The sequence below is a fragment of the Mauremys reevesii genome, linkage group 3 (assembly GCF_016161935.1).
Source record: "Mauremys reevesii isolate NIE-2019 linkage group 3, ASM1616193v1, whole genome shotgun sequence".
Lineage (NCBI taxonomy): Eukaryota > Metazoa > Chordata > Testudines > Geoemydidae > Mauremys > Mauremys reevesii.
In genome coordinates, this window is record NC_052625.1 from 52,822,336 (window position 1) to 52,849,471 (window position 27,136).

General features: G+C 38.6%; 1 protein-coding gene across 13 annotated transcripts in view; it reads left to right on the top strand.

The window, feature by feature from the left end:
* DISP1 (dispatched RND transporter family member 1) overlaps positions 1–27,136 on the top strand; it is a 169,390-nt gene that overhangs the window by 104,182 nt on the left and 38,072 nt on the right. For 6 of the 13 annotated variants that reach the window (XM_039528977.1, XM_039528983.1, XM_039528980.1 and 3 more), the window contains exons 3-4: positions 10,365–10,818; positions 11,382–11,921. The exons of 1 other annotated variant lie outside the window; for it this stretch is intronic. In XM_039528977.1, the coding sequence (XP_039384911.1) occupies positions 11,413–11,921 (509 nt within the window). In that variant the 5' untranslated portion in view covers positions 10,365–10,818; positions 11,382–11,412. Of the gene's footprint in view, positions 1–114; positions 264–10,364; positions 10,819–11,381; positions 11,922–27,136 lie in introns of those variants that run through there. 6 more of the 13 variants (XM_039528978.1, XM_039528987.1, XM_039528988.1 and 3 more) reach the window with 3 other exon arrangements.

Sequence of the window (27,136 nt, forward strand, 5' to 3'; positions counted from 1 at the left end):
AAGGGTTAAGTAGGAGAGAAACTCAGCTGTCTATAGGAGAGCAAACACTGAAAGTTCCAGCCCCTAACATGCCCAATTCAAGGCAATCTGCGTATGCTTGTCATTCAGGCTTGTCTCTGCAGTATTGTAGGGCAGCTCCAACCAGCTTGTTTGTTTCTGTTGTGTTGCTGCTGTTTGAGCAGTTCACAAATCACACTCTGCTTCCAGACGATTTCATAAAAGACGATTGTCGTACCTTGGAGATACTGTTAGTCAATTTCAAGGTAGCATTTCTTTTATATAACTGCTAATCTGTTTTATTTGTGTTTAGGAAGCATGGAAAGTATTTTACATGGAAATGTATTTAAATCCAACCATTTTTTCTGTAATAAATTTTAGGCTAGACATTAAACTATTTGATATTTTAGAAATTATTACAAATGTAGATTTTAAGACTTTCATGTATGTTCACTTTATTTGCACTAAAATGTTATCCTGACTGTAACAAGAAGACTCCTTTCTTGTAAAAGGTTACAGCTGTTCAGAAACATTTGAGCGCCTGGAACAGAACAGTGCTAATACAAATATCCATTGTTACTATAGTAGGTTTGATCTTTTGTTATAGCATTATTATATGTAGTTTCTCACTTGTTTTTCAGAGTCTAAATTAACTAATGTGAGATTAAATAACTGTTTTTTAATTTAATGCAGGGATGAAGTACATTGAAAAGTATATTGCAAAAAATTATTATTAGGATGTTTAGCTTGATAAGAAAAATATTGCTGAAGTGAGATGAATGTTCTTTTTAATCTGTTTTTGCACATACAATGGCTTTAGTAAAGTATCTGCAACTACTTATGGATAATGCATTTTATTTTTATTAGCAAGTAAACTGATACGGTGGCTATAATATCTCTGCTTGATGTGTATTGACATGCATATTTATCACTTTGGTTGCATATTTAATACACATAATTTTTCTCATTTTAAGAGAAAATAATTAAAATTAGTAATGGATTTTTATAAGGATCTCCAAATTATAATTTTATTTTGAAATTTGGATGTGTACAAAGAATTTCAGCATAAAATTTACCAGTTTATATCATAATTATAGATCAGTGGGCATGGTATAATCAAGAGATAAATAGAATTTTTTTAGGTACAGAGAGTTTGTTAGTGCAACACACTCCTGTGTAATGAATCTGTAAAATATACAGGTTTTTAACCTGTTATATAACATACCCTTCAAATTGGCATTGTGGTGGTTTGTTATAGCAGTAATTGTACCATAGCAGGGAGTTTCTTTTTGGTGACATTCTGCAGGTATATTTATATGGTAACCCCATTATACAATTTACTAAATCCCTTTGAATCTTTTAGTAAAAGTAACTCTTTTTAAACACCCAAAAAAAGAGAGCAATTCTGATTTTTGAGTGTACATGGAGTAGGGTTATTTTGGATAAGAGTATTAGTGATTATGAAAACTTAAGTACCCTTTATATGGTAATAGAAAGTCACTAAACTCTGAATAAAATTAAGTGTAAGGACAGTACTTCCGTTGCAGGCAATGAGTTTTTACTGCTTTCCATGCTCTTACATTTTGCTGAGCTATTTCTGCTAATACACTGAGATAAATAGATATAAAGAAAACGTTGTGTAGTGATCACACTTGTCTCTAGGCTATATGCCTTTTTTCAAAACAGTAATTCTTGCAATGACCTATTATAATTCCTTTTTTTCTTCCCTGTGCATTTAGTTTTTTGTTAAACCGCAAATGTGATGGTATTAAAAACAAACGGCAATAAACTGGTAAATCCTGTTCAGGTAGTTTTTGTATGAGCATACAAAATTATTAAATTATCTTTTATATATATAAAAGATAATTTTTATATATATATATAGAGAGAGAGAGATACACACTCTCAGAAAAAAGGGCTTGTCAAAGCACCACAGACGGTTCCAATAATAATCTGTTTTTCATAGCTTGTGCTAAACAAGTTAACTTCTGGTTAATAAGATATTTATGAAGGTCTTAAAAATATTGTCTTCCCCACCCTTGGCTCTTTTCCACAATCCCCACTCCTTCACCTCCTAGCTGTTGATGGGTTACTTAGTGTGCCAGCTGAATGAAATCAATTCACTAGGTGCCCATTTGCAGCATGATCTACAATCCTGGCTTGGTGACATCTGGAAACTCCCTGTCACAGGAATTGCAATTCCTGACCTAGCCTGCAATGCAGGAAATGAAATCATGGTGTCCAGGTTTAAGACAGGCCAGTTTGTTAACATATCAAGCTGTTGAAGGGGATGGAGGAAAAACAGCTTAATATAGATACTGAATGTGGCAAGAGAAGAAGAAGAATTTTTTATTCTGTAAATTTGATGCTTTCTTCTTCTTTCGTATGGCTTGGGTAGGTAGCAACAACTACATGCTTTATTATGGTTGTACCCTAACCATTACTTTATGTCACAAATATTTAGATTACTGAAAAGCTATTTATCAGCAAAGAAAGGCATGAATATATTCAAAAGTGAGAGTATTATGATTATGGTCCACCTAGTTGCTGTACAGTGAAAAAAATGCAAAAATCCCAGACAAATAGGAAATATATAAGTTCAGTACCATCAAACATCCAAAATGTAGTGGTAGCATTCATAAATGTTTAACACTGGTATACTCAACATGTTAAAAAGACTGTAACATGTTTAAAAGTTAGTGTTTTAAAGGTTTCTAAGAATTTCTTATAAACAAGTGCTACTGAATAAAAACTGAAAAGATGTCTCTTCTTAGGCACAGACGATAAATTTTAAAGTAGACATAAACTAAGTAAATGAAAAGTGTTCTACATGTGGAGAGGACAGACCTTTGCTTTTTGTTATCTTGTGGTAGTTTTCCTTAACTAAATAATGAAAGCTTTTCAAGGACGAACTAGCGGTTTACAACCAAAATAAAAAGCAAGAATCAGGAAATTGAGAGAAACCAACTCCCACATATTGTGAACACACAAAAATTAGATGCTAGAGAATTTTAAGAATGTCCATCTGAGAGCCAAAAACAGAGATCATCAATCATAAAGCATTTAAAAGTTTCTTCTTCTAACAAATACTGCCTTGATAGAGAAGCTCTCCTATGAAAGACAGTATGAAAGACTAGGCGCCACCTGTTACTTTTGTGAACTTTGGGGGGGAAAAGCAATGGCAAAAATAATTTTGGTGAAGTGAAAGGGGAGAAAGGCCTTTTCAGAATGGTTGTGCAGTGAATTAATGGTATAGTAAATGGAGTCTTGGAAGGATTTATCTGAGTTTATAGAACTGAGAACAAGGTACACACTTGTGTACTAAAAATCTGTAGTGTTATGGGACTTGAATCCATTATACTGTGTCTTCTGGAAAGAGACTAATGGATAGCTAAGATTGTTAAATATTGCTCAGTTTAAGAATGTGTCACTTCTTGCAACACTTAGGATTAAATTGTTTCAGACAAACTTTTGGCATGGGGAGATATTTTCATCACATCAAGTATCATGCTTATTATCAGGACTATCATGTTCTCTTAAAAAAACAAAACAAATAAAAAAACAGTTTTAATAGGCTGTTTGTCTGGAGGATGTCTGCAGCTCCTGATCTGGAATGTTTTAGATACTTTAAAATGCAGTCTGAGCTGTATCCTGCCCTAAATTTAAAAGGAGCGAACTATTATAAACCAGTTTGGGGGGGTTATATTTTGGTGCAAGACATAGGTTTGAAAGATACACTTTCTTAAATGGTTAAATAAACTAATTAGTTGTTTCCTAACTATCACGTAAATCAGTCTGTGTACCACATGACTGGAGGATAGCTAATGTAATGCCAATTTTTTTAAAAAGGCTCCAGAGACAATCCTGGCAATTACTGGCCAGTAAGTCTAACTTCAGTACCAGGTAAATAGCAGGGTCCCCCAAGAATCTGTCCTGGGACTAGTGCTGTTCAATATATTCATAAATCTGGGAAAAGAGGTAAACAGTGAGGTAGCAAAGTTTGCAGATGATACAAAATCCCTCAGGATAGTTAAATCCAAAGCTGCCTGAGAAGAGTTGTAAAGGGATCTCTCAAAACTGGGTGACTGGGCAACAAAATGCTAGATGAAATTCAATGTTGATAAGTGCAAAGTAATGAATGTTGGAAAACATAATCCCAATTATACATCCAAAGTGATGGGGTTCTAAATTAGCTGTTACCACTCAAGAAAGAGATCTTGGAGTCATTGTGGATAGTTCTCTGAAAACATCTGCTCAATGTGCCGCAGCAGTCAAAAAAGCTAACAATGTTAGGAACCATTAGGAAAGGGATAGATAAGAAGATGGAAAATATCATAGTGCCACTATATAAATCCATGGTACGCCCAAACCTTGAATACCATGTGCAGTTCTGATTGCCCCATCTCAAAAAAAGATGCACTGGAATTGGAACAGGTACAGAGAAGGGCAACAAAAATTATTAGGGATATGGAACAGTTTTCCTATGAGGAGAGATTAAAAAGACTGGGATTGTTCATTTTAGAAGAGAGGCGACTAAAGGGGAATCTGATAGAAGTCTATAAAATCATGAGTGGTGTGGAGAAAGTGAATAAGGAAGTTACACCTTCCCATAACAGAAGAACCAGGGGTCACCCAATGAAATTAATAGGCAGTAGGTTTAAAACAAACATAAGGAAGTACTTCTTCACACAGTCAACTCTTGAAACTTGTTGTCAGGGAGTGTTATGAAGGGCAAAAGTATGACTGGGTTCGGTTAAAAAAAAGAATTAAATAAATTCATGTAGGATAGGTCCATCAATGGCTATTAGCCAAGATAGGGATGCGACCCCATGCTCTGGATGTCCCTAAAATCCTGACTTCCAGAAGCTGGGACTAGGGGATGGGTCACTTGATACTTGTCCTGTTCTGTTCATTCCCTATGAAGAATCTGGCCCCAGCCACTGTCAGAAGAAAGAATATGGGGCTAGACGGACCATTGGTCTGGCCCAATATGGCTGTTCTTATGTTCCTAACTTCTTTTAAAGATCCATAAATTATCTATGCTATATAGCTGCTTCTACCAAATTTCCACTACGTCATTTGTATTTGAATTTGCACTTCTGTCATTCTCAGCTGCAAGCATTATTAGTCCAGATGGTATTTCTTGAACTAATGTTTTTTTTAAGCCTATGGGTTTTTTTAACAAACTTTAAAGCCATGAAAATTCTTTCAGTCGCAGCCAAAGTAACAGGTGAACTTAATCCAAGTTTTAAAAGAACATGGAAGTTAAGGAACACCAAATCCTACGTTTTTAACATCTTTAGGTATTGGGTACTTTTGAAGGCTTTGCAACCTAAACGGCAGAGAGGTCTGCTGGGTAAGCAGTGTTCAGTGTTAACTCTCCAAATAATAGAGGGATCACTCGTAAAACTGTTGTTATATAACATTGCCTTTATATGGTATAGTAGCTTCCAGATATGACAGTGCTCCAAACTATTGGCCTTGACTGTATTATTGAAGTACCTTCTCTCAGCAATTTTCAAGTATACAATAGTTAAAGGCAATTCCACCTTCCTTTTGGTGGTAATCCAACTGGCATTGTTTCTAGATGGACATTAACCTTCAAAATGCTGGCCATTCAGCCAGCCAGACCAGTGGGTGGATTTATGTGTGTACTATATTAAATATTCAGATAGGACTAAAGTTACTCTTTAAGAGTAACTAGAGCTGGGTATATGTGACCTGCAATAGCCATAGCCTCAATATCTGTCTAGAGTTTCCATCCATCACTTCAAAACTTTCATTTGTAAATCTGAATAAAACTAAATTCTGGTGATATACAGCAGTGAAATAAGTCGTTAACTGTTGAATATTCTGAAAGATTTTACTGAATCTTATTTTTAGTCTTAATCATAATTTTTCATTTTTCATTTTTAAGCCTTTATGATACCAAAATCTTGAAAAGAATTTGACTCGTTGCCTTTTAATATCAATCTGCGTGTGCACTAGAGTCTGACACAATGGAATTGGATACTGTAATACATTATTCTTACCTTCTACTTGCTATGTAACTTCCTGTACTTTTAAAAACCTAATGAACTTTGAATAAAGAACAGAATAGTTCAGTGAAGTTTTCAGTTAGACTCTGTATAATGAGCTAATTGAAACAAAATTCAAACTTCTTGTTGGTACTCTTTTGACAAGTGCTTTTTAGTTTATATAAAAGCACAAGATATCTCATCAAACCTAATGAATAGAAACAAACCAAACTCTTATTTTGCTTTATGACCCTTATATTACATTGACCTCTCTCCAGTTCTGATCCAGCAAAGCACTTAGGCTTGTGAAGTAGTTGGTCCCATTTACTTGAATGAGGCTAATATGCTTCAAGATAAACAGGCGCTTAACTGCATTGCTGGAAGACTCCATGAAAACTGACAAAACTAAAGTTTCTGGTGCCTTAAAGGAAAGAATACATCAACTTCATCTGTCAGAATCCTCATCTCTTGAAATATTCACAAGTAGTCTGGTCACCAAGAGAGGTGCTTGAACAAATACTGAGCTGCATCAAATCTTATATACCACCTTGTGGAAGATGGCAGTCTGTAATGTGATGTGACCTGACCCAAATCAAACAGCTTCTAAACAACTCTTTGTGAAGATTGTCTCTGAATTTCCCCATGAAGAGATTTCTAACATTCAAGCAGAGACAGCATCTATTTAGAATACCATTTCATCTGGTCTTCACAGGAGATGTTAAACTGATACCCCTTTGCATGTTTTTAGTGAAGGCTGAAGATTCCCTGGGCATTGCCCAGTACTAGGAGTAGTGGATAAATGTGATGTCCAAAGCTGGCGTTCCCTTAACAGAGGACCTAATTTCCAAGACCATGTATGGACTACTGTATATACAGTAGTCATTCCATTTACCGGTACGTGTTGTGTATATACATTTAACAGTTTCTTCTTAAAACATTTTGAAATATGATTTATTAAAATAGTATAATTTTAGCAAATATTTAAGCACTTGCATGGTGCTTTTTATCAGTATATTTCAAATTGCTTTACAATCAAGTAAACATCATCCCAATTTTTCTACAAATAGGGAAACTGAGTCACAAAGCTCAAATGGCTTGCCCAAGGGTACACAGTGAATCAGTAGAAGAAATTAGCTTAGGCCTCTTGAATTCCAGTTCAGTACTGAATCCATGGGATTTACATGCTTTTAAACAACGTGATTCTTCCTTAATAATATAGAGCAGCCATTATGTAATATTTCCTATAGAGACCAACTGCCAACCCACTTTGAATGTATTTTCATAGCCATTAATCTGGAATAGTTATTAGTGACATCACATAAAGACTTATTTCTTCATTTTTTCAGACTTGATTTAAAATGACCATGATGCTGACAAAAATTCTACATGAACTGGTTATTCAGTATGATTATAGATATAGTGGTACTTAACTGCTACAAAACGTACCACACAAGATCACAGTTCTCCAAGAAGTGTTTGTTACATTCATTGATATATGCTACAAATGTGTTGCACTTTAAGACCAAAAACCAACCGCTTTCATCCTGCTGAAGTGTGTAGGCATCTGGTATTCTTGCACACCTTGTTGTATTATTGATAGCACTAGTAAATACTTTAGAACTCCTGTAAGCCAATCAAAGGTACAATTTCGTCAAGCAATGATACAGATGCATTGTAATTTCCTGTTCAGAACTAATTATCAATGTCATCCTGCAGCATATCAATCCTATCCATGAATGAGCAAATATAAGCAGACAAAAATTCCTAAAATGCAGCCAGACAACTCAATAAGAGCTTTCTTTTTCTGGATGTTGAGCTATGTCCCCTTTAGCAGCCTCTTTTTGAAGCTACCATGCAGCTCAGGAGAAAACCAGGCTGTTTAAACACAACAGTGTTTCATATAACTAATGTCTTTTCACACTGAGACAAGCTTTAACAGCCACTTGAATTTACTCTTCTGTGCTTGGTGAAAAGTTTTTTAAAAGGCTTGACTTGTTCAGAGCAGGGGAGGGAATATTCAGAAAGAATTTGAGGAATTGGACTGTTGAGAAAATACTCCTGTTTAGCAAATGTGTTGGTTGTCATATTCTGACTAGTTACTATTTAGAGTTAACTTCACAAAGAATCTGCTCTGCATATGATCCATAACAAATAGCATTGGGTGCATTATCAGAGGTTACATTTTCCTTTAGTTTTAGAAGTTGAGGATTGGGAAGGATAACATCTGAGACGCAGGACCAGGGGTTGCCATGGGCAGCATTCCATTGTGCAAAAGCACTTTCTGCTTGATATTAGTTGTTCAACCAATTGAATAGCTCAGCTGGCTGAACATTCTTAGCCCTCTGAATGCTCAGTGGCAGTATAGGAGAAGAAAATGAGTTAAACTTTCTTGCTTGTCTTTCATTCTTTATCTGTGTGTTGTGTCTTCCTGCCACGTCTAAGGCTATGTCTACACTAGAGACCTTAGAGCAGCACAGCTGTACCATGCAGCTGCATCTCTCGCGTAGTCACTCTGTGCCAACGGGAAACAGCTCTCCCATCGACATGGGCGGCGGGTATCATAGGCTCAGGGAGGCTGTGCCTCCCCACGCAGCCTGGCATGACCCCGCCAATGCTCCACCCCCAAACGCCCTCCTGCAGTTCCCAGTGCTCTTCCGTGGCCCAGGCCAGCTGGGGCTGGGGTGGGTTGGTCTGCCTGCTGCTGGGACTCAGAGTGGCTTGGACCGCACTACCCGCCGCTGGGGGTCCTGTGGCCACGCCGTCCAGGGCTGGGACTGGGGGCCGCAGTGGGGGTGCTCTGGGCTCCTGCAGGGGAGGAAGATAGGAGAGGGACGTGGCCTCAGGCAGAAGGAGAGGGGCTGGGGACTAGTCTCCCCCAACGGCCAGTTCACCGGCCTCCCGTGCCTGTCAACATAATTAAACCATCTCCAACAAGCGGTGGTAGCTGTGCCAGTGGGAGACGCTCTCCCGCTGACATGGTGCTGTTCACTCTATCACTTATGCTGGTGAAACTTGCGTCACTCGGGGAGGTGTTTTTTTCACAACCCCTGAGTGACATAAATTTTGCTGACATAGTGGTAGTGTAGACATGGCCTCAGACCAGTAAGTTACCACTCGCACTTAACACCTGTCAGACTATTAATCCTAAATTTTAATGTTGCATTTAATCAATTAAGATAGCTAAAGTGGTTTTAATGACCTGATTTAACTTATTTTTAAAAGTATGAGGGAATTATTTTTAACAGTATCTTATTCTCACCCTTCTTCCCCCCCACGCCCCAAATAATCTACAAAGGTAACTTGTGAAACAAATTCCTATCCTGGCTAGGTGTGGTATTTGAAGACCTTTTTGTTTTGTTTTTTAAAATTATCCAAATAATCTCCTCATGCCTTCTTTCAAATCTTAAAACAAAATTATAGTTAAAAAGAGAGGCAGATTAGCTGTTGCTGGCACCTTAGACTCTCATTGGCTTTCAGCCACCCTCTCTCAATCGCTGCTCCAATGTACGTAACTATGACCTATTTACAGTGTGTACTCAGAACAAAATCATTTGTAAGAAAAACTGTCTTTAATACCTTTCTTCACTGTTTAAGCTAATGCTTCCACCACAGTGCACATCCTAATTGTCTTCAGGATTGCTGCTACTAAGAAGGGTGAGTTCCTCAATTGGCTCAGTGGAAAATAACTTAAGCCTGGGATTTTGTCATACTTTAATTTTTTTAAATTGAAGTTTTGGAAAGCATGTTGGTTGTGCTAGGTATTCCTAGTCTAACCGTACGGTTTGTGCTGCTATTATGCATTATCTCAAACATCTACAGAGACTTCTAGGTGGCAAACTAAAGTGTTTTGATTTCTTAAAATAGCCTTTAAAAAGAATCTCTTCAAAATATTTATAAGCTTGGTTTTCAATGCCTAGTGGTTGATGTGAGGGGAAGGCAGAAACTGTAACCACCACGTTGATTACTGCTAAATGCTGGCTGCCGTGCAGCCCTGTCTCTCTCTCTAACTGTTAAAAAGGTGTCGGCAAACTGCAGTGGACGGTTTTGATGGTTACTTCTAGTTTACATTGAAGTCTGTTTTTATAAATAGTACTTTTTCAGTTAGTCTTTATACTGACCGAAGTGAACTTTTTCCAGCCAGCTCTAGGGTGCACCACTGCTTCTCAACCACAAGCTGGCTTTAAACCAGAGGCAGCCAACAGAGTGTGTTCGTTTGAATTATGTATTTTGGTCTGGTGTCACTTTTAACTTTGGGTTTTGGTTGAACAAGTAAAAGGCCTTTGAAGCAGAGACACAGCTGCCTATGGCTCATTCCATTCCTGCTGATGCCTTTTTTTTTTTTTTTTTTAGAGAGAGAGCTCATCCTGCTCTCTGCCTCTTTTCTGTATGCAATGTAGCTCCTTGAATGGGAGGCAGGATTTGGGGAGCCCAGCTGTCGAAGGGCTATCTGTGCACTCATCTGCAGGGATATTTGGAAGGCATGTTGGGGCAGGCAGTAAGAAGACTGCACAGATCCACAGAACGTGGCCTTCCATGAAGCCAGCCGTGGAGACTACGACATCCCTAAGAGCCCACTTGCAAAAAGGATTCAATCTTCACCTTTTGCTTTAGAAAACTTTAACCTAGTGGCTCCTAACTAAGAGGCTGATGGTTTGAGCTGTTTCCTGCTGAATTGCCTGAGGCTTTGTGCCTGTGGTTTCTACATACCACTTTGAAGACAGTTGTTTTCTTGTTTAGTGAAGAGTGGAAGTTGGATAAAATCAACTTTAGAACCCAACTATCCTGTTGACTAAGCTCCCAAAAGGTGATTATGTCACACTTTAGCTTTTTAAAATCTGATGCATTTTTAATCATTACTATAAAAAAAACCACCCATCTCTTATGTGATATTTATTGTAATCTTATTATCAGGCTTTAACTTTTTGTCTCATTTATCCTGGTATCCAACTTAATCATTTCCACTGATGTAATAATCATTTTTTTTAAAATATAAGATCTCCTTTTCAGAGAGATTGTCCTTGATTCTTGGAGAGAAGCTTATTTTTCCATTGAAGAAATGTACAGCAATGATGTACTCTGCATGGAGAAACAAAAGCATGTACTGAAGTACTTTGCTAAATTGGGGCTTTAAGCCTCAACAATACAGTTAGATCCACTGGCAGGCCCTTATACCTGCAGAAAGCCCATGCTGTTTAATGTAGGCAAGGGTCCACCTACCTTGGATCTAGTTGTATGGATTGGGGGCTATATGGAGATCTAGTTTCAGGACTAGGGTCTTACCGTTTTCAATGTAAACTGTTTCAAATTTTTGAACACTGGAAAAAAATTATGCCGCCTGCTAAATTTGTTTTATTTAATTTTCTCTAGAAATACTGCAGATCCATCTAGCAATCGGAGTATGGCTATGAACAATGGCAATAATGATTTTGTGGTCCTGAGTAATGGCAGCATCCTCTCCAGTGCTACCAGTCCCAGCATCCTTTCAGCTACTGATGGAGGCATTGCAGCCCAACATCTCCCCTCCAAGGAAGCACCAAGAGCAAAAGTGAGTCCAAATGGATGCCTGCAACTTAATGGTACAATCAAACCATCCTTTCTGCCTTTAGACAACCAAAGAACTCAACAGATGTTGACACAATGCTGCCACCCTTGCCCATACCATCATCCTATAAGTATCCATAATAAGCAGCAAGAATGTCATTCACTGGCTGGGAGCACAGCACCATCTCCTATGACTTCCTGCTGCCTGCAGCCACATACTGAATATTCAACATCTATCTGCCAAAAACATACACCTATGTATCAGACCACCTGCTGCCTTCAACACTCCCCATCATTCTGCCTTCATCATCAATGGCCTGACCATTTTCAACATCAGTCTGTTCAACAACATGTAGCCAGTGTAAGGTGAGTGGAATGAATTTTCAATGGTGTTCAATATGCAACTAATTCTGCATGTATTCCATTTTCCTTTTTACAAAAATAAGAAAAGGTCAAAAAGATGATTGAGTTAAACCTTTTATACATACTGTTTTGCAGACAATAATAAAATCTGAGGCACGCCCCACTTAAATGCATGCAAACTGTGTGGATGATATACTTTATCTTAATAATGTCACTATTTGAATTTGAGGGTTTACTGTTCAGGGGGAACTAATTCATGTCAAGAAAATTTATGTAGTGTAGGAAAGCTTCCCTTTTTTCTTCCCACAAAGACGTACCCTCCTTGGAGTTGTTTGGGTCATCTGGAAGTCATGCAGTTCTTCTTGTTAATCAGTTGTCACTTACAGCTTTCAAAACTCCATGATAAAAGCTACTTCTCATTGCTAGTCAGCTCTTGGGCTTCTAGGCCATGGCTACACTTGCAAATTTGCAGCGCTGCAGCAGGGTGTGAAAACACACCCTCTCCAGCGCTGCAAATTGCGGCGCTGCAAAGCGCCAGTGTGGTCAAAGCCCCAGCGCTGGGAGCGCGGCTCCCAGCGCTGTACGTTATTCCCCACAGGGAGGTGGAGTACGGACAGCGCTGGGAGAGCTCTCTCCCAGTGCTGGCGCTTTGACTACACTTAGCGCTTCAAAGCGCTGCCGCGGCAGCGCTTTGAAGTGCAAGTGTAGCCATAGCCCTAGGAGAGCAAATAGTGATAGTTTTAGCCGAATTGTTAGAATTATGCAACCAGTTGAGAAAATCACAGATAGCAAATGGGCTGCAATCTTTCATTCGGTATTTCTGTTATCATCTGATCTTTTGGATCCCAAAGTGAGACTCATTCATCTACCAGACGCTTAGGGCTTGTCTACAGTACCAAGTTTTGCTGACAAAACTTATGTCGACACCCAAAAGTTGACAAAACAAAAATCACCAAAGGGTGTTCACACTTGCTCCCTCTGTCGACAGATCATGTCCACATTGAGGACACCATCATCGACAGGGTGAGCAATGCACCGTGGGTATGTATCTCATAGTGCAGTGTTGTGGGAAGGAAGAGCTGATCTCTCTGTATCTTGGGATTCTCGCCGAGTTCTCCCACAGCCCCCATAGCTGCGGAGAGCAGCATCATGAGTAGCTCTGTGAGCTCTCCGTGCTGAGGAATGGCAAAGCAGTCTGTCCCCCTCCCCCTGCAGCAGCAGTCTGCCTGCTGTTGTGTTCCTAGTGCAGGGCAGAACAGGAGCATTCCACTGATTTGCTCTTTGTTCCCCAAACGGAGCAGCACACAAATATTTTCCCAGAGCTTTGAAATGGGGGGGCGCATGCCTGCAGAGCAGCAGAGATCAAAACACTGAGCAGAGCAATCAGGGTAGGCATTGTGGTATACTGGTGGAAGCCAGTTCTGTCGACAAAACAATCAGCAGTGCCTACACTGGCTCTTTGTCGACAATAAAGGGAAGGGAAAAGACAAACGTCTCTCATAGGCGTGGAAGTTTTTTGTCGCCAAAACTGGGCGTTTTTTGCAACAAAAGTCCCATTGTGGTGTGTACACTCTTACTGTTTTGTCGCCAAAAGGCAGTTTTTGGCAACAAAACTTGCCAGTATAGATAAGCCCTAAGCCTCCCAATTCAATCCATTTGAGGTTTGTTACACTTTATCTAGATAGTGGTTATTAAAATTACAGCAGTCTCTTCAGGACTCTTTTTCTTCAAAGCACAGCTCCTGCTGCTGTCAGTTATAACTGTCAGTAATCAGCAATTTTGTGAATCAGGCTCCGCCTGTCTCAAATTGGGCACCCTGAAAATGAGGAAAAGCCAAACTTTTCACAGGTGAAGTTACTAGCAAATCATCACAGAGGAACTTTGTAGAGTGAGGGATAGAAGCCTGTTTTCAGAGTAGAATCACACATTATGGAGCAAATTGTATTCGTTCCTTCATAGCTATAGAGTGCCACAGACACAGATGAAGGATTGCTGCGTTGGGTGAAGACTACAGGATTTAGGGAACCCAGTTTAGCACTTTAATTTCCTGAATCTCACTGTAGATCAGTGGTTCCCAACCTTGATTAAAAACTGTTTTCTTGGGGTGGTGAAAAACTATCCAGCCTACCTGGATGTGAAGAAAACTTTGTGAATATAAAAAATTTCATTGCTGGAACTAATTACATTTATTATAGGCAGACCTGGCAAAGACTCCAATAGTTAAAGTTACCTAATAGTTTCCATTATAAGACCCTATTTTCAGTTTTTTAATAACATTGTCAGACTATTCAGCTTGAAATTCTCAATGTTTAGTGTCTGCCTCTGGCTGAATTTTTTTGTTTGTTTGCTTTTGTTTTTGAGAAGTTTCAACAAAAATGGTTCGGCCATTTCTGCCAGTGAGGTTTGGGGGGAAAAAAAATGTTTCACCAACGTTAAATTCTTACAACTATTTGACAAGCATCTCCATGCTTTAGAGCTGGCACTTGCATTTACCAGATGGGTTCACCCTAGGGTCAGAGAGGTGGCTTTTCTTGTCCCTGTGAAAAGCCATTCAATTTGGCTCAGCTCTAATACTCAGCAGTGGGAGGGGGAGGGAATTACCATGTGTCTGTGCTCAGTAGAGGCTTGTTAGAGTCTGGCAGCTAGATTTTTAGGGGATTCCATCTGGATTGTGGGTGATCTTGTTGCACGGCTAAAAAGGATTTTCCTTGCAATTGCTCCTTCCCGTTGCCGGGGTCCACTGTCACTGGGCAAAAAAACTGACAGCAAGGAGACCATCTTTCTTGTGCTCTCAGTGCTAGCCCTTGTTGGAGCGCAGATGTAGAAGCCAGGAGGAAGTTTCTGGTGGAGTAGAAGGGGTGTGGAGACCAGGGCAGAACATTCCCTCTCTAGAACAGAATCCAGGATTTCTGAGTCCCAATAGTACTCTACTGTCTAGCAAACAGTTATGCGCTGGCAGAGTGGGTAGTCCGTCCCCCTCCATGGCTGATCAATATAAAAGGATAACAGCTCATTGATACTCCCAATTAGTAAAGCTGTTCAAAATGTTTGTCAAAATAAATGTCATTAGTTTTTCAACCAAAACAAACATTTTGGTGGAAAATTTATGTTTAATCTAAATGAAAAACCAGGAACCAAAATTTTGGCAGTAAAAATATTCATTTTTAGTGAAAATGTTTTGGGTTTTTGAAAATAAACTTTTTAAAATAAAAAATTATTTTCAAAACCCAAGTTGATATGGTTTTTCATCAATTTTGTGGGAAATTTCCAAGAGGGGGGAAAAAAACATTTTTTTTTTTCAAATTTTCATGCATAAAATAATGAGGTTTTCACCTGCTTTACCACTTAATTCTGTTAGCTCAACTGGTAGAAGTCAGTGGGCCCAAATTTGCTGTTGACCCAAGTGGCAGCCAGTATAATTCTAGCTAATGAATTTGTTTTCTGTTTGTTTGTTTTTAAGCTTACAAAATCACATACAAAAAAACCTCTTACATTATTTTAATGTTAAGGTTCAAATTCAATCACTGCACGTCTAAGAAATACCAAAATGAAGGTAGCCTGTTCGACCTTGATTTGTCCTCTTTTGTTTGTATGATATAGTCTTAGTGCACAGGATGGATGCTGTTCAGGGAATGAATCAGGTTTGTGAAGGAGGCTGTTGTCTGTAGAATAACAAGGGAGGGATCTGCAGGAAGAGAAAAGATGGTCTCATGAATCAGGCAGTTGAATGCTGCTGAAGACAACTTACTGTCTGAAATGGGCATCATGAGTTTCCATATATATTGTGATGCATTGATTTGCAAGTCAAATTTGCTCAATTTAAAAATAAAAAGATGTTTTTTCTAATGGCTACATCAGGGATCTTGAGGCAAGCTGCATTTTTTCCCTCACTGCACCTCATCACCAGTAATACAAGTTATTTGGGGTAAATTTCAGAGTAAATTGCTACACTTATGTAATCCCTGTGTCAGCAATAGGGTTGCGTTGCTGCACATAAGGACAGAATTTGACCCTGCAATTAGAACTTTATGTAGCATCTGCTACTATTAACTATCAGTGTTGGGGTTCTCTATCCATCATTATACAAAAATGTTCGGGACATTCTTCCCCCCACGTTTCATTCCTTTTATAGTGAGCATGTTTTCTCAGAGGAGATTTTGCAGCACTGCTAATTGGTGGTCAGACTCTGAATTTGTCTCGCTTCTTCCGACAGCTCATTCCTCTAGCCAAATGTCTTTGATAATCTTCACCTTGTCATTTAGGTTTAATGAGGTGACCAGGAATCTGAGGCTGGGTGCCATGCTGAGAACTGAGGGGAGATACCTTATATGTGAGGAGAGTATGCTCTCATTATAATTTGAAGTGCAACATCCCGCTCCCCCCTTTCTGATCAGGGTCATTTTGATTTTGCTTGGGTTGAGCTAGCTGCTGTACATCTAGGTCAGACTCAGGGATCGACAACCTTTGGCACCCGGCCCATCAGGGAAAGCCCCTGGTGGGCCGGGCCAGTTTGTTTACCTGCAGCGTCCGCAGGTTCGGCCGATCGCAGCTCTATTGGCTGCGGTTCGCTGTTCCAGGCCAGTGGAGGCTGTGGGAAGGGCGGCCAGCATATCCCTCAGCCCATACCGCTTCCCGCAGCCCCCATTGGCCTGGAGCGGCGAACCGCGGCCAGTGGAAGCTGCGATCAGCCGAACCTGCGGACGTTGCAACAAACAAACCGGCCCAGCCCACCAGGGGCTTACCCGGATGGGCCGGGTGCCAAAGGTTGCCGATCCCTGATCTAGGTGTGATCTCTGGTATGTATTGTGACGTGGTGGGGATGGTTGCATTCACAGAAAAAAGGGTACAACAGTGTGTCCTCAATTATGCTTTTGGCAACAGAACTGGTGTTTCACTACCTCCACTACAAATGGTCTCAGAGCTATTGAAGAGTGGGGATTGATCCCTGTGACCTTGCTTGTAAAGGCGCTTGAAGGGGAGGACAGTTGTCCAATTTACTGTTTGTGGGCTTTGCAGTGTTAAAAGAGAGTATAAAACAGTAAAACTGTATATTTTTGTTGCTAAATAAATCAGATAACACTGAATACACACAAGGTATGGATCTGTTGAGTTAGTGCCATTTTTACATACTCACTTAACCATACTTTAAACCTCAAAAATTAGACTGATTAGTTTCCTTTTCCAGAGATGTTTCTTCATACGTGCACTAATTTGGAAATCATTTGTGTGTTTTGACAAAAGTATTTTTAAATGCAAGTTTTCCTAAGTTTAGTTAAATTTAGTGTATAATCAAGCTAGCTTTCATTGCTATTCTTCAATTGTATAAATATATATTCAGGTATTGGTTATAATTGCGGAGTTGGATAAGAAGGTACATTATATGGAAAGAAACTTTGCACAAATCTTTTCACTAAAATTTAAAGCTTATAGGAAAGTAACCAATTATTTCAGCATGGCTGGTTTTGTCAAACTTTTCAAGCCTAAAGCATAACATTTGTCAGTGACCTAATCTTAAAAGAATTAAGGGCTGGTATATCCCTGTGGATTAAAGAGTATAAAGAAGAGAGACTGAAGTAATGCACATTTGTGCTCGCCTTTTAAACTGAGCGGGATTGCAGGGTTTATAATGTGTTCAACTTGAAATTTTGTAGTTTGACTACATTTGCAATAAAAATTCTACATCTAACAAGAACTGTTCAAATTAATACCGTCAAGTTAATATATTTTTAATAACTTTTAAAATCTCATTTTACTCAGTTTTTATAACCTTTTACAGCTTTAAGACTTAAATCTCTTTCATTCACTAAATATTTGTGTTTACGTGGGAAGAACTAGTTACCTGTGTATGAAAGGTTGCTCGGGGGGGACCTGAGCTGTTGCTATTTTATTTTACAATGGGGGTGGGGGAAACGTGGCAACATGTTAGGAGTGGGCTGAATTTTGTGGTGGTGGGTGTAGTACATAGAAGAATTGTTTGCAAAGTCCATGCATATAAAAGTAGATAAAATAGATCAAATGTTGGGTCTAATAACACTGACGATGTCCTTTTAACAAATCAAACCTCTGAGATTTGAAAATCTTGGGTAAGAGATGGCAAATGTCCTGACTTAACTTAACACTTGGGACATGGTTAAGAAAACATTTGAATTAACACTCTTGCCATGAGCAAAATATCTCACTGTAACATGGTTTAGCATCTGTGAAATCCCAGCTGTCTGCCCAAACTATAGAATTAAATTACCCAGACATTAAATTTTGCTTTCAAACCAATGTTTTCTGAATTTTATTTTTCATAGAGAGGGTTGTGGTTTACTTTTAGTTAGTTTTTGGAGGGCCTTCTACCTCCTCCCCCTTTTCAAATGCTCCCACATCCCAGTGACCCTCACTGAGGCTGAGAGAGGCGGAGCTTGGGCACATTGGCAATTCTCAAACTGTAGTGTTTAGAACGCTGGCAGGTCACATTGGTCTTATTCTTGCTGTACTTTTATAGCCAACCAGGGTACTCACGACAAAGAAGCAGATGGAGACAATGGGGGAGGAATCAGCAAAACCATTATTAGAGTCTCCTGTCCTCCAAAAAGAGGAGGAGGAGAGGTAGTATGACCCATCTTCACAACCAGAAGTACTGGTGGGACTGGAGCTGCCAGGGAAGATGGACACTATGCAGCCCAGCATATAGAGGGAGAGAGAGAGAACAAAAGTCAATGTGATTAATTTTTCAAATGGAACAAAACACTGCATTAAAGAAAATTAAAAGTACAATACTAATTCATGGTGTATCACATATACAAAATACTATACAAACAACTGAGCCTTACAACTCTCTGCAAAGAAAGAAGATGGTATCCGCATTTTACAGATTGGTAAACTGACACAAGTAGGTGGTGGTTTCTCTAAGGCAGTGGTGGGCAACCTGAGGCCCGTCAGGGTAATCCGCTGGTGGGCCGCAAGACAGTGTTTACACTGACAGTCCGCGGGCACGGCCCCCCGCAGCTCCCAGTGGCTGCGGTTCACTGTTCCTGGCAAATGGGAGCTGCGGGAAGCAGAGGCCAGCATGTCCCTACGGCCTGTGCCACTTCCCACAGCTCCCATTGGCTGGGAATGGCAAACTGTGGCCACTTGCCGGGAATGGCAAGCTGCGGGTGGCCATGCCTTTGGATGGTCAATGTAAAACACTGTCTCGCGACCCACAAGCAGATTACCCTAATGGGCCGCAGGTTGCCCACCACTGCTGTAAGGTCACACTACAGTGTTGTCAACCTGAAGCATTCAAAAATGAGTCAAACCACACAAAAAATCTTTATATTGACTTAAAATTGATACTTCTAAAAATAATAAATTTGGCTTTATTTTCCTTGTTTTTTAGCCTTTAGCTTTACATCTTTTTCTCAGCAACCATGAGTGCTAAAAATTTACTTTTTAAATGAAAGTTGAGCTTCTCATCTTGTCACATGATTCCAGGAGCTGAAGCTTCAATAACAACATCACATTTTATGAGAGGAGATAAAACTGCAGAATTCAGTTTTATCAGTGGCAAAACTGTTCACATTTTACTTAAGACTAAAATACGCTACTTTACATAGAGACATAAAGTGCTAAGAAAGCGCTCATGTTTTCAGACCTATCATTCATCTTCTGTTGCAAATGTAACTTTCAGTCAATTTAAGTCCACTTTTAAAAAAAACTATTATGAGGTCACTAATTTATGTCTTGAGTTCTGGGATTCTAGGGTCTGCTATATCTCAGAGTTTGGTGTCACACACTTGTCTAAACTGCATTTTCCAAATGCTTTAATACAGTTGTCCTTTTAATGAGTGCCTTTTAAAAAAAAAAAAGTGTTTTATAAAAATGCGTGGCTGAAAAGTTGTGAACTGGGGATGGAATTTTTTTTAGCTGCCTCCTATCCATTTTACAGTTTGCTGCTAGTTACTTGGCAGACAGCTGAGAACCAGAAAGAAATAAAAAGCTCTTGTTTTTAAAAAGCCTTTTTTAAAAAGAGTGGAAAGGTTTGCCAAATACCAAGTCGTAATAACATGACTTTGTTATGAAACAGCTCCCTCCTCAATTCCAGGAAAAGGATATTTGTTATCTAGTACATTCCTCAAGTGCTTGCAGAGCTGCTATATATTATATTGAAGAAGAAATTACTGACTTTAACATTTTAGGTTATTTCTCACTTCAGCAATATTTTAAAACTGTTCTAAAAATACTTCTATACTGAATCTCATTTAAAAATAAAAGATTTTGCATAATTTCAAACACTTTTCAATATAAACATATTTAGTTTACAATGTATTTCACACATTTAAAGGTTAAATTTAAAGGCTCCTTTGTTTTAATTTTTATGTTGAGGTATAAATTACTTTTTGTGTACAGTGTATGTGCATAAACCATAATAAACATCTGTAAGACAGAGACTTATCTCAATAAACCTTGTTATAAAACTAAAATAATACACGTTTTCAAAAGTAATCACTTATTCAGATCACCCCTGAGGGGATGGTTCTGATCTGTTTAATCAACATTCAAACAGCTAAATGGCAGTTTCTGTTGTTCAGTTACTTTGCTTCTAGTACGTAGTGGATTGATGTCCACCCATAAATGCACTAAAATTTCACAGTATGTGCCAGCAGTTGCTGCGTGGTAGTAATCTACATGGTGACAATAAAGCATTCCCAATCCCGTCCATCTCTTTATTCTCATGCGGGGAGAGGGGGGCGCGAAGGTCTGCTTCACACACTCTTGAGGAATTATTTTACTCTGAGTTCCCATGGCGGCTGGAAGTACAATGCTAGGGAGAGCAGAGGCTCCAATTTAGCCAGCTCCTTTCCCTACCCACGAAACACGTTGCTCCATGGGATACCTATAATGGGGACTTCCATGGGCCAGGGAAGGGAAGGGTTAGTGAAGCAAACTGATACATCCCTTTTGTGATACCAGCCAGGTTTGCCAAATCTGGGTTCTGTCCTCTTGTGCAAGTGAAGGGAAAGAATTGTCCCTCTGACTGAAATTTCAGGTTGGCTCTGTTTTCTTCCCCCAAACTGACTGATCTTCGAGTGTCAGTTTGTCAGCCTAAGTTTTTAGTCTTCAGTCCAACTTCCCTTTTATAAATTAGTCCTACTCAGTCTTAATTTAATGGGCTTGTTCTGGCTTAATTAATAGGTATTCTTAGATCCCATGACGATGACTATTGTACATTCATTGCTTATGAAAACAATATTCTGTATTTTTCATTAGACACTTGCACAGAAGCTTCAGGCAATGGGATAACATGCAGAAACCATAGTGCAAAAAAAAAAGGCAGTTCATAATTAAATGCTTGAAAAAATTAAAATAGTCTGTGCAGGTCAAAACTAAATGGTTTTAAACAACTTATACATTAAGCAATCTAATGACTTTTTCAGGCTTTTTAATCATACTAATTAAGCACTGTTGTCTGTCTAGACTTCAGATTGCTTTGAGCTAAGTGTCTATGCAATAGCAAAAAGAACTTCTAAAATTCTTGCTTTGGTCTGTGTGCTGCAGAGTACCAGAGTCTTACAGTCTTTTGACCTTTAGAACCTGGTGCTTGTAAGTGGCAGAGACCAAGTGTGTTGGAAAATGAATTTCCCATGCCCTGGATCCCTCACCTTTCTGTGAACAACAGAATAGTTAGTACTTAACTAGTGATCTGCTAGGCCTTTGAACTGTAGTCTTCAGAAGAGAGAAATTAACAGATAATATAAGAGAAGTGGCAAACAACATAACAAGTCCTTCCTTGTTTACTAAATTGGCTGGAAAAATAGCATCAACTGTGCTCCCCTTTAAGAGGATGGTCTGGTTTTGTGGTTGGGACAACTTTTAAAATTTGCATCAATTACATAAAGCTTGTTTGTGAAAGTACATGCAGAGCAAGAAAACAGGCAGTTTAAAAAGAAGTGTGGTGGTGGGTTTTTTTTTTGTTTTATTTTTGGCCAAATATATTGTCTGTTTTCATTCTCCAGACATTTTATAGTAGGCTAATAACAAGGTTCAGTTTCAAAACAAGACAACATTAGACATTTTGGGGATGGAGGGAGAAACTAGACTCAACAAGACTGTGTCTCTGCTTTTCAGTATTCTCATGGAGAAGCTGTGTGTAGGGCTGGGTATATTCCTAGTATTCTGAGGCTTTTTTCTATGTGGGGGATGAAGAAGATGGGCTTCAAAAAGCAGCTTGTAAATAACCACAATTCTCTATATCTAGCCCCTTCCTACAATCTGTCCTTCCTCCCCTGTGACAGCATTTCATAATTCCACCTTCATCTAGCAGCAAGTAATTTAATAGTTGACACACACACATTTCTCAGTGAAGCAAAAGTACTTGAACAGAGAAGGGAGAATAAATGTGTGAGAGAAAACAGCATAACCATTTCTACGCTACAGAGATTTTACCAGCATAGCTACAGCACTGTAGCTGTGCCACCATAATCCCATAGTGCAGAATGTAGCCTGTGTGGAGGTTTTTCCATCAGTATAGGAACTCCATCTCCACGAGCAATGGTAGCTAGGTTGAGGGAAGCATTCTTCCGTTAACCTAGTTGCGGCTACACTGATGTCAGGTTGGCATAGCTAAATTGATCAGGGATGTGGATTTTTCACACACTGTACGACATTGCTATGGCAACCCAGATTTAAGATGTAGACCCAGACCAAATTGTGAGCCTCCTGAGTGTAATTGACATTCATTTTGTTACAACAATAACAGCAGTATGAGATTTTCCCCACCACCCTTGCTAAATAAATAAATCTTTATCAATATTGCATTGATGTTTATTCTACAAGTTGTCCAGTTGCACTAGTGGAACAATATACATGTTTTTTACAGAAATCCTGGGTTTACTGGAATCTTAGTAATCATTCATTGACATTATAGAATGTATTTAAACATACTCTACAGCAGTGGTTCCCAAACTTGTTCCGCTGCTTGTGCAGGGAAAGCCCCTGGCAGTCGGGGCCGGTTTGTGTACCTACCGTGTCCGCAGGTTCGGCCGATCGTGGCTCCCACTGGCCGCGGTTCCGTGCTCCAGGCCATCAGCTCCCATTGTCCTGGAGCAGCGAACTGCAGCCAGTGGGAACTGCAATCGGTCGAACCTGCGGATGTGGCAGGCACACAAACCGGCACCGGACCGCCAGGGGCTTTCCCTGCACAAGCAGTGGAACAACTTTGGGAACCACTGCTCTACAGAAATACAACTAGTTTTGAAATAGTATTGCCATTGCTCGTGTATAAATGAGAGGAGATGACTGCACCGTTATATAAAAGCATGTACTATACATTGAGTGGTTGAAACATTTTTCTGAGAGCACGCATGACATGATTTACTTAGCTGAGTATTTACAAATATGAATTATACTGGAAACTGAACTTTATTTTGTTTCTAATTCAGAGGTGCAATGTGTGTTAACAAATTGTAGGCATTATATGGGAATTCAAATAAGTTGCCCATTACGACAATTAAGCGAGATGACAAAAGATTTGACATTAATTTGAGACATAGCTATCTGGTCGCTTATATTATGAATGCTCACTCTTTTCATCCTTGTATCGGCTAAAGGAAGAAACTGTTGATTGTTCCTCATGGAAGCAGTTTTTCAGTCTTTGGTTCTTTCAGTGTGAAAACCTTGGAAAATCTAAAAATATAGAATCCTTTTAATCTGTAGTTTTTTCCACTGTGGTGCCTGTTTTATTGCACAGTTTGTCTGCCTTCCTCACAGCTATCATACAAGCAATTCTCTGTCTCAAGCATCTATGATTAAAGAAAAATGAAAAATATGCAAACAATTTTAAGACCTATTTTTGCCCTGGGAAAATGGTAGTTATTAACAGAACTATAAAAGGATCGCAAACTGGAAAGTTTGAGGGACAATAATAAAAATCTGTAGTGTCTTTTACTGTAGCACCTCAAAGTTCTTTACAAACCATTTACACCTTACAGCATACCTGTTTAGGTAATTACCTACCTGTAAACATTAAGATAAGTAAACTTGAGGCACTAAGACCCAGATCCTGAAAGGTGTTTAGGCTGCAAACTTCATTGATTTCAGTGGAAGCTAGGAGCCTAAATACCTTTGGAAATCCGAGACTGAGGGCTAGATTGTGAAACCTCTACTCATGTTCAGTACCTTCTCAAGTATTCCTATTGATTCCAGAAAGACTACTCCTAGTGTAAGATACTATTCACTGTGAGTAAGGATATCATGATCTGTCCTGAATTAATTCCCCAATTTTACATGGAAAATCAATAGCAGAGCTGTGAACAGAACCTGGTTTTCCCTACTCCCAGTCCCATATACTAACTAGCAGACCACGGAATAGTGATTTAGTGAATGCCAACTCTTAGCTGCATTATGGAATTTTGCAGACTGGAAAACAAAATTTTGGTGACTAGACCATGGAATCTAATTTGAGTTATGTGTGATTGGAGTCTGCAGGCTTCTGTTTGCCTTTTAAGCAAACTGCAAAGATTTCATGAATGTTCAGAAAAGGATCATTAGAAACAATAATCAAATTATTTTTTCCTCACATTTCCAGTATTCACTGTCCATATCCTCTAAGAAAATACTTCTGCAGAATTTTTATTATGTTATAATTTAAAAGTTCATTGTATATCTAGTTGATTCCACTGACGGATGGTTTTATTCTAACAAACACCGATTACATTAATCCTGTTTTCTTTAATTTATCCAGTAATCTAGTACGGTTTTTATTATTTTCCATAAATAAAATACTGAACCACTGACGTTTTCACCAAGTCCTGAATTTTTTCTCACTTGCTTCTTAATAAATAAACTAAATTCAAATAATGAATTTCTTCTCAGGAAATAAAGTAGATGATGTCTGAACAAGATGAGTGAATTTAATAGGCAAAGTCATCAATGGATTAGAGAAGCCTCTTTTTTTTTTTTTAAATAAAATAATGGGTATAAAGTCACTTTAATGTTTTAGTACTGCTGTTGAATATACATTGTTATATGCTGCTATTTTAAAAAATTAATGTAATTGTGGCTCTAAAAATTCTAATATCAGAATAGCTCTGTGGTATGACTCTGGAAAATCCTAAGCAGAAATGCAGTTTAGTTAAGTTAAACTGTCCACTGAATTATTGACTTCCTGTACAAATTTGTCTGTATGCACATTTACATATTAATGGTTACATGACTATATCTCAAACTTGTTTTATATTGTGGAGAATCCAAAATTTCAAAGATTTATTTTCATTAAATGGATGTGAATTTATATTTAAATGTTCATGCAAATATTCATAACCACCATTTTGACTGACAGTAGGGATTGAACCAGAGAACTTCTGTGCTTAAAAAGCACAAGTTTCAACAGCTTGAGATAAAGATCTAGGCTCTGTAGTTGGGCTCTAATTGACTATCATCCTCTGGATCCAGCACAAAGCGTGGGTTATATTTGCATTGTAGCTAATATTGCTCATGTGAGTGATTTTGAGTGCAAGATGGCTTCCTGGGCAGACTGGTATGAGTTTGCCTTCAGTGCATAGTCTCATATGTAGACATATACATAGGGTTATAAAGTCCGTATGGTGAAATTTTCCCCTCAAATATTCACATGTAAATACGATACACTTCAGTGGGAGCTATGCTCGTGTATTTATGTCAGAATGTGACCTTAAAGGCCCTGATTTGGCAAAACATTAAAGCACATGCTTAAGTCCATTCTTATTAAGCAGAGCACTTCGTTGAACTGGGGACAAAATTGTTGAAGTAAAGCCAGAGTGTTTTTAAAGATTTAATGATACAGAAAGGTAAAAGGTAATATTTCCCATCCCCATAATGTGTCTAGACGATTTAGCACTTTGGAAGTAAATCTAATAGATTGTTGCTTATCTTCAAAAAGATTTAGATCAAAGTTTACCACACCTGCAGGACTGTGCAATAAGTAGAAGTGGACCCTTTGGCAACTTACATTCACAAGTCCTTGCATCTGCACAGGAAGGAAGACTGAAGCATGTACCAGCTGAAGTGCTAATACATGGAAAATCTGTAGCCTCCTGATTCCAAAGTCAAACTTGTACATGCTTCATTTGAGTTAATTTTGCTTGTAATAAAATAGTGGAAAACCTTCTGTTTAGAAATACGTGTATTAAAATATGTGCTCACATACATCAGTTTTGTCCTCTTTGGTGTCATTTGAGAGGTTTTTGTTTGTTTGTTTTTAGTGTACATACGTATATCGTGTTTTGTTACGTCATGTTCATTTCCTGTCCATCAGAGACCTACAAGATGGGACCATGACCTTGCATTACTACATTAAACTGGGAAGTATAACAACAGCTTAGTTTTTAATATGTATATTTACAAAAATAACATTTTGTAAGGAAGTAGCTTTGTGCCAAAAAAGCTGCTGAAAGTACTCCAGTAATCATTTAAGTCCCAGAACAGATCTGTTAATTTCACTGTAATTATAAAGAAAGGCAATAAGACAAATGTCTTCTGACTTATGAAGGATCTTGAAATAATTTTAGTCTGCTCCAAATTAGTTATTGGCTACTTTTCAAATAGTGATTCATGGTGGTATTATAAAAAGCCTTTTTATTGTCTTCCTGAATAGTTCAAAACTTTTGTTTAACTTGCATAGCATTGTGTAGCTTTGCTTTTAGTGCCATTTGAAAAGAATATATAAACTTCATTTAGGAAGAAGAAATTACTTTGCGCTAAATTTATAAATTCTGTCGTTGAGAATATTACTACAGATATGGTTAACTGTGATGAGACATTTTAAGCATGTTGTTGGCAATATTCTTATTTGTTGTGTATATCAGAATTGTCCTTAAAAGTGGTTGCCCTGTTTGGAGAGCAGCTGTTTGGAGTACATTTAATGTGATATATTATTATCTCAGAATATAACTTGAGAGAGCTAGGTTCTATAGTGAAAGGGAGATGGAGGGAAAATAAAATCCTTAGTGTGTAGGGTTTTGTGTATTAGCACCCATAATGTGCTGAGTGGCCTCCAGACAGAAAAGGCATGGTTTCTGTCCCAACAGGCTCACCATCTAAAGGCAGGCAAACAGACTATAAACTAGGGGAAGGGGCATAACCAGCAAACAGAATAGATGAGGTGATACTTGGTCTATTCTTAGGGAACATGGAGGGGAAGTGTGGAAAGGTTAATGTGTTTAGGGATCACAGTATAAATCAGATGGCAGAATGGCAAAAATGAGTCTCCTGGA